Below are 9059 nucleotides of genomic sequence, written 5' to 3'. Positions count from 1 at the left end.
ATATAAGTTAAATAAGCAGGGTGACAGTATACAGACTTGACATACTCCTTTTCCTGTTAGGAACCAGTCTGTTGTTCCATGTCCAGTTCTAACTGTTGCTTCCTGACCTGCATACAGGTTTCTCAAGAGGCAGGTCAGGTGGTCTGATATTCCCATCTCTTTAAGAATTTTCCACAGTTTATTGTGATCCACACAGTCAAAGGCTTTGGCATAGTCAATAAAGCAGAAATAGATGTTTTTCTAGAACTCTCTTGCTTTTTCAATGATCCAGCGGATGTTGGCCGTTTGATCTGTGGTTCCTCTGCCATTTCTGAAACTGTTTGAACATCTGGAAGTTTGCAGTTGACATATTGCTGAGGCATGGCTTGGAGAATTTTGAGCATTACTTTACTAGCATATGAGATGAGTGCAATTGTGCAGTAGTTTGAACATTCTTTGACATTGCCTTTCTTTGAGATTGGAATGAAAACTGACCTTTTCCAGTCCTGTGACTTACTGGAGAAAAAGTGTCGTCTCTCTGTGAAATGAATTTAAAACCTAAAAAGGAAAGAAAACAAATATCTGATAGATTTTCACATTTTAAAAAGAAACAAGAAACAAATCGATACGTTTAAGTGATTGATCTTAAACCAAACATAGATGTTTTACCATCTCACCACACTGGCAAATGGCATGCATCAAAAATTTCCCATCTTTTGTTGTCCCTCTGGGACCAAATATATTTAATAATGTAGTAGAAAAGGAGCACTGAGCATCAGGATCCTTCTGTTTCCAGGACGAGGTCTACTAATAATTTAGCTGTGTGATTTTGGGATACCGTTTATGGGAGTTGGCAAATTAAAATATTTTTAAGAATACAAATTCAGGAATTAAATCCCATTAATCCTTAAAGGCTTATATATTTTTTTAATTTATTTATTTTTATTGGAGGCTAATTACTTTACAATATTGTAGTGGTTTTGCCATACATTGACATGATTCATCCATGGGTGTACATGTGTTCCCCATCCTGAACCCATTAATTCTTTAAAATTACAGGAAGATGCATTTCAGCCAACCAAAGATAAATAATCCAAGAACAGACATGTTATGGTATAAAGCAATAGACAATGAGCTATGAAACTAGTACAGTTTGTCAAAATAATCTTCATTAATATGGTTATAGACTTAGAAAAACTTCCTGAAAGTATAAACCTTCATAAAATTATACACCAGAATAACATCAATATTTAAAATATTAATGATAATAGTTTATATTCAAAATTCAAATTATATCAATGAAAGCAGAAGAAGGTTGGGAAGCAGAAGATGAAAGTAAAAGCGTGCTTAGGTTTATATCTTAAATGTTGGCATTGATACTTTCATTCTGACAAACATAAATAAAAATAGAAGCCATAATTTTCTATTACTTTTTTCTTCGTATGCTGAAACACTTTGAAAAAACTAAAGAATGTCCAAATATACATATTATTTTGCCAATCAACAAATGCAAAGCAAGCTTATTTGAAAAAGGTGAATACTGCCAAAACCACACTATTCATCAGAAATCTGTACAATGATCTATGTTATGTTGTTTCATGGTATTTAAAGTGAAACACTAAGGTTGAACATCTGAACATATTACATGAAAGACTTTATATTAGGACTAAGTGATTATTGAGGAGCTATATACTTGGTTTTATGGTTTTATAGAAATCATATTAATATGATAATTTCATGTGATATCTTATTGAAATCAGGACAGAAATAATTGTATATTTATCTGTTTCATAATTAAACAAAATTTTCCTATATGCCAGAATTTCAAAGACTAAAAGGGCAGAGATCCTTTTTTATTAAATATCCTCACTACTTAGTAAATCACAGATTATTTCCTGACCATTTAATGAGGAAGCTAGAGTAACTTATTTTAAAGAAGAGGCTACATGGGGCCATTATTGAAACTCTGTTGTTATTTCAAATAGCCATTTGATGAGACTCTGGAAAAAGTCTTATAAAAGTGAGTATATGTATACACATTCAGGCAGAGAAAATAGGTAAATAAGACAAGTGTCTAATTACTTGAAGTGCTACATTTACTACTGAGAATAATCTTACAGGTCATGTGTTTTTAAATTACCAGCTCTCACATATTTTACAGGGCTCCAAGATAAATTAAAAGTAAGGATTCCCTTTCCTGTCTCTTAGCTCTATACCCAATCCTCTCCAGAATACAAAGTAGTATAAGTTTTCCCCTTACTTGATTATACTCTAAAAAGAAAATGCGGTAAGTTTACTAATAAGGCAGTACCAGAATTAACATATCCTAATTATGGACAAGTAGATTTTGTCACATTCTAAAATAACATGCCTCAGTATTTCCGTGGATGAACCTTATTCTTTTCATGCCCTTTAGATAACAATTACCATGAATGATATAAGCATTACCAGAAACAATATGTAAATAATGAAAAGTGTCTGATTTTGCACCTCTTACATCACTTTGACTAAATGGTGTTGCTGTTGAATCTATTCCATATTTATAGTGTGTTAGATAAGTGCTGCCTCATTTCTTCCCCCCAAACTCCCACTTTAATTTCAGAATGACAAAAAGATGCCTACCAGATTCAGAAAACAAAGTGAACATCTTGAGCATGCTATTGACCGTGTTCTTGTCATGATATCGGAAAGAAGAAGGGCACGTACTCTACATGGCACTTATGAACAACCATCTGATAACATTCGTACTGCTGCTGTTGAAGTGATTAATACGGTCAAGATGATACTAAACATTCTGGAAAGGTAATTCCTGATATATAATCTGTAAAGCTTTCAGATAGTTGCATTTTCCCCTCTTTCTATCTCTTCAAAAATTTTAAGTAGGAATTGGGTTTTATTTCCACAGTATGTTTCAAAGTCATTAAAATATTTTTTTTATTTATGCTCTAATATTTCCATAGGGTAAAGAACACATTTATATAATTCCCATTAAGTGAACAATATTTGATAATCTGACTTTAAACAGAAAAAAAAATCACTTTACAGAAAAAGTATTTGTTTTACAAAGGATTAATTTTGGTCTTTCTTTATAGATCAAACTACTGCTTCGTTAGAAAGAGTATTGGTTTCTCTGAAGTTTTTCAGGGATGCATAACAGTTACAAAAAAGTTTTAAATGATCACATCTGGACAAAATAGTTTTTTCATATATATATATGTGTGTGTGTGTGTGTGTGCGCGCGCATGTGCGTTTGCATATATATTTGTGTGTGAGTGTGCATGTGTGTGTGTGCACATACATATATATGTATAGTCTTCCCCTGTGGCTCAGTGGTAAAGAATTTGCCTTCATGTACAGGAGACGCAGGTTCACTCCTGGTTCAGGAAGATCCCCTTGAGGAGGAAATGGCAACTCACTCCAGTATTCTTACCTGGGAAATCCCATGGACACAGGAGCCTGGTGGGCTATAGTCCATGTGGTTGCAAAAGAGTGAATCACGACTTAGCAACTAAACAACAACAAATATTTAAGTGTATATATATATATATATATATATATATATGTATATATATATTATAGTAAAAATATTTATAAAACATTTCTGGTTGTAAAACTGTATTACTAAGAGAAAGTTATGAAAATCAAAAGCTAATGATTTTTATTTTTGTTTTGATAATAATCTGTAGGTAGTATATTAATATTTCCATTTTCTAATTATTTTTAATCAAAGACTTTAGTCAGTGCTATATTCTACACTCAAATGAAACATTATATATATATACATATATGTGTGTGTATATATATAATTCTAGGCCATTTGCTTCTTCTATTGGAAAGTGTTATGTCCCAAAGATAGAGAAGTTAGATAGTAAGAGAGGGAAGTATGCTTTTATGATCAATCAAAGAAGTAAAAGAGGGAGAAGCCATGATACTTTTTTCTTCCCTCTTTGTTATTTGCTCTCTTATTATCATTCTCTTCATTGCAATTCATAGTTTATTGACAACCCCATTTTGTTCATATAAAGAGGGAATGAAATGATTGACACACTTGTTCTAAAAATTCCAAATTGAATATTAGAAAAAAAATTAGGACATTCATCAGTTCCTCAGCTTTCCTCTTCTGAGGAAAATAGGGAAAAGGATAATTGGCAGATAGCAAAGCTAACTATAGGACTAGGTAGTGGCATCATAAAGACCCCCATAGTGAATATAATCTGCTTCATACATCATGGTATTAGTATTAAGAAGCACTCTTTGGTATAATATTGCTACATCACCAATTTGAGAGCTTTGTTCACTTTCATCACTGGAACCAGGGAAGATTAAATGGGAGTTATATTACTCCTACAATATTTTATATTGAGTAGTCCTAAAGACAATCAGTCAGATTACTCTTTCAAAAAATTCTGTAATTATACCAGTGACTTCAATATAACAGCTTTTGAATACGACAAATTTATGGATCATCTCAGCATCTTCTTTTCCAACTGCTTCAAGGTTTTAAACTTCAATTTACAACATGATAGATGGTCATAGTCCTTGCTTGAGTACTAAATAAAAGTTTTTCATATTGAATGATAATTTTACTAAGCTGAGGACTTATTGAGCATTCCATATATTATCTTTGAATACATAAAATATTATGAATGAAACACATTAAAAAAACAATGATGTGCTTTGCACTGGTCATGGTGGCTACAAAACAACTTAATACTTTTAAATTTCTTAACTTTAATTGTTTTTGATTGTCCAGACTTCCTCGGGAAGTCCAGATGTCTTGAAAATTGTGTCAAGGACTCATCAGAGAGTTACATGGATTTTAAGAATTGTTGGGGCTCAGCCTAATTGCTTTCCTTATGTATTGAATTAAGTCACTCATACCAAATATCTGTGCCAGCTGAAGGAATTGGAGTGTCAATTGTAGGAATTGTTCATTCTTTACTTTCTGAAATTGAGTAATTGTGTCAGTGGGAAAAAATTATTTCTATAGCTGATCCTAAAATTAGCCTAATCTCTATGTTTCTAAAAGAAAACAGAGTAAAGATTCTATTATAATGTAAATGTTCCTTCATTAGTTTTAATATCATATTTTTTCTTAAATTGTGGTTCAAGCTATTAATTTACTTGATGTAATAAAATATGATTTCAGGCCTAAAATTTATTACAGCTTTATTAGAAACAAATAAGTCTGATGAGTCACCTTGGTGATAGAGATAATAAGTACTTTTGAGAATTGAAGTGTATATGTGCCACTAGTGGTAAAGAACCCACTTGCCAGTGCAGGAGACTCCAGAAACACGGATTCAATCCCTGGGTCGGGAAGATCCCCTGGAGGAGAAAATGGCAACCCACTCCAGTATTCTTGCCTGGAGAATCCCATGTGCAAAGGAGCCTGGCGGGCTACAGTCCATAGGGTCGCTAAGAGTCGGACATGACTGAAGCAGATTAGCACTCGCACAGTAGGAGTTGAATCAAGATGTCATCATAAAAAAGCGGGGGGGGTGGAGGGAAATGTGCTTATATGACCTCTCCCCATGAACAATTACCATTTGTTATATTTTCCTAAAAGTATTAGCCTTTTTTGTAAGTTACTAGATCTTTTCATTTGAGCAAACTTCAGAAAATAGAGGAGGACAGAGGAGCCTGGTGTGCGGTAGTCCATGGGGTCGCAGAGTCAGACACGACTTAGCTACTGAACAACGAAGAACTTTTTTTTTTTTTTTTTTAGAACTTTTTGACTGAACTACAGCGTACCAAAGGTTGAATTTGCCAGCATTGTAAGCTTAGATATAGATGAGATAGCTAAGTTTAAGTTTTGCTTTATTACTAATAGAAAAAAGGTTTTAAGATTTATTATAGAAATTATGGGTATTAAAAATTCTTATGTTACTAAATATAAATTTCAGTCATTTCACAAGGACTTCTCTATTTTATATTGGCATTAGTCATTAAAATTTTAAGTGACTTATTCTTTGAGTTAAATATAATTTGTGACAAAATTTATTGAGGAGCATAATAAAGTAATGCAAGACTACTTATCAAAGCATAACTACACAAGATTCTACATGTAAGGAAACATAAATTGAGCATGTTTTATGTTGAGAATTGGGGGATAGGGTAGGGTGAGATGGCAGGAGGGTGACCCAATATTTTCTTGCCTATTTGCTTATTTTTTTGATGCAGAAATAAATAAGAAGGAAAACACTGCCTAAGGAATTTTGCTCACATGTTTCAATACCCTGGACATAGTTAAAGGAGATTATCCTATGGATCTGGCAGCTATATTTGCCACATAAGTTTATATACTTTTTATAAGAAGAGGCTTGAATCATTGCCCATGTTCTTATGTGTTTTAGAAATAGACCTCCAAAAAATGGCACATTCATATAAAATCTAGGGACTGCAATCTCCTAGGAATTTGGAGAAGGGGCTATAAATTACTTTTTCTTGCTAATTTTTAAAAATAAAACTCCATTTCCCTTGTGAGGGCAAATATGATTTCAGCATTGTAATGCTTGTTAATTTATTTTACAAATGACATTCTGAAAATTGTTCTCCATTTTTTTATTGTAATAGTGATCATTGTCCAACAGAAGTATGTAGGTTTTATCACCTCATTCAAATTAGTACTTGTGATTACAGGTTCCCCAAACCACAGAAGCCTAAGAGATATGCTAGACAAAAGTAATAAAGCTGAAACTTTTCAATTGGTAATAGTGTCCTAAGTAAAATACATCTTTTTTCAATTGTGGCAAATAAAATGAGTTACCAACAGCCAATCTATTTTTCAAGTGGTAGATAATCTACTTGTGGATTACATACTTAATTAATATTTGATACTTTTCATTTTTCCTTTTTTCATGTAATCATCTGTATAGTAAACTAGCCAAAGAAAATATACAACTAAAAACTTACCTACTCTACCTTCTAGCTATAGTAACTTGAAAATAGGAACAACTGCTGTAAATTGTGTATTTATCATCCTATCACGTTATTGAGGCCATAGATATATCACATTGATCATCTTCCATATAAGCTTTCTGTTATTTTTTGATGTAACTTTGTGATGTTTTGAATTTAGCTGACACTTGACACTCAACACTCTTTCAAAGTAACGTAAAGCTATACATATTATGGATTATAATTTTCACTTTCCTACAGTATAAAACTGTTGCATTAAGTGAAACTGAGATTGATAGAATGTCTTGTTATCTTTCCCTGGCAGCCCTCCATTTGATTGCATGTCAGAATTTTCCAGTCTGAAAAACCACCTCATTAAACATATTACATTACTGAAACATTTCTCTGAACAGGTAAGATATATTGTATTGTTGTATTGTTCTCCATATAATTTCCATATGTGTTTATTCATCAGATCTTGTAATTTTATCTTCAGTAGTGCTATAACCTGTTTTTTCTTTAACATTTCCAGTGCCAGCACTGAAATTCAGATCCATATTTATTTATATAGATGTAGACTGTTTGTATAGCTACTAATGGATTGGTCAACTCAAATCTCTTCTATTCAACTAGAATTTACCACTGTTGCTGTGTTATTCCAAAATAAGTATTAAACTGATTAGAAACCTTCAAACACTCACCATTATCCAAGAATCATAGTCAAAACTTGTTACACTGCCATTCAAAACCCTTCTTAGTTTATACTCATCTGTTATCTTATCCTTCTCTTTTATGTGATCCCTGTACTAATTTATCTTGAAATATTTCATGTATGATTTTATCTTTATTCTTTTTATCATAATATTTTCTGCACTTTTAATTTACTATCATGACTTCTTTCCTTATCAAAATAACACTTCTTTTAAGCTGTAGCTAGTTCATTCATTTATTTGTTCATACTTCCATTTATCCATTAATCAATCATCAAGATGACCATATTCCTTTCTAGTTACTATTTTCTAGAATTTAACACTGTAAACTTGATTTAATTCCATAATCATTTGAGGGTTGACTATATGCAGATAAAGTTCCTGGTGGCTCAGACAACAAAGAATCTTCCTGCAATGCAGGAGGAGACCCAACTTCGATCCCTGGTTTGGGAAGATCCCCTGCAGAAGGGAATAACTACCCACTTCAGTATTCTTTCCTGGAGAATTCCATGGACAGAGGAGCCTGGTAGGCTACAGTCCACAGTCCATGGGCTTGCAAAAGAGTTGAACACAACTGAACAACTAACACTTTTTCTTTTCTTATGTACAGATATATGTGCTAGGCTTCATGGAGGAGGCATAAATGAATGAGACAGAATTATTTCCCTCAAATTTTAGTGGAATATTGAGATATTTAAAATAAGTAATGTTCATTTTTACACATATGTTGTATCTGAATTTGATTTTAATTCTCTGAGGTAAAGCATTATCCTACATTATTTTATATTGATTTTCCAACATAATCATTTGTACATAGTGAGTCTCTAATAAATATTTCATGATGATTAAACATACCAAGGAATCCTGTAGCAGTATTCATTAACACAGGTATTGTGTCCATGTTAATTGTAATTCCTCTATCAGAAATGAGTTCAAAAACTGGTTATATGTGGGAATGTTTAATAATAATAACTAATACTTATATAGCAATTATTATTTGTCAGGTACTGTTCTAAGCATTAGATATAATAACTTTTTTCCCAATTATTTTTATTAGTTGGAGGCTAATTACTTTACAATATTGTAGTGGTTTTTGCCATACATTGACATGAATCAGCCATGGATTTACATGTGTTCCCCATCCTGAACCCCCTTCCCACCTCCCAACTTTTAAAATCTTCATTTAAAGCCTGTTGACTAGCTGAAATTTCTTCAGTTCAAGGTGAGTATAATGAGAAGATAAAGAAAAATGCAGTTCACGAAGGTCCAGCTATTTTGTGCATTAATTTGCAGATGGGTTTTTAGGTGCAAGGGGCCTCTTCTCAGATCAGTCTCTGGCATTTCTTGTTTTACTACAGCAGAAAGTAGTAGGAAAGTAGGAAATTTTATATATTATGAAAAGCCATAAAGTTAGACTGTTGCTTTCAGAAAAGTTGTTTCAGATTCCTTTTTATTTATGCCAACCAACCC

General features: G+C 32.5%; 1 protein-coding gene across 4 annotated transcripts in view; it reads left to right on the top strand.

Annotated features, from left to right (window-relative positions):
* LOC122435691 overlaps positions 1-9059 on the top strand; it is a 412519-nt gene that overhangs the window by 192096 nt on the left and 211364 nt on the right. For all 4 annotated transcript variants that reach the window (XM_043459819.1, XM_043459820.1, XM_043459821.1 and 1 more), the window contains 2 exons: positions 2582-2781; positions 7205-7292. In XM_043459819.1, coding sequence (XP_043315754.1) covers positions 2582-2781; positions 7205-7292 — 288 coding nt within the window. The remainder of the gene's footprint in view (positions 1-2581; positions 2782-7204; positions 7293-9059) is intronic.

Source organism: Cervus canadensis, chromosome X (assembly GCF_019320065.1).
Source record: "Cervus canadensis isolate Bull #8, Minnesota chromosome X, ASM1932006v1, whole genome shotgun sequence".
Classification (NCBI taxonomy): domain Eukaryota; kingdom Metazoa; phylum Chordata; class Mammalia; order Artiodactyla; family Cervidae; genus Cervus; species Cervus canadensis.
This window is presented reverse-complemented; position numbering and strand designations above follow the sequence as displayed.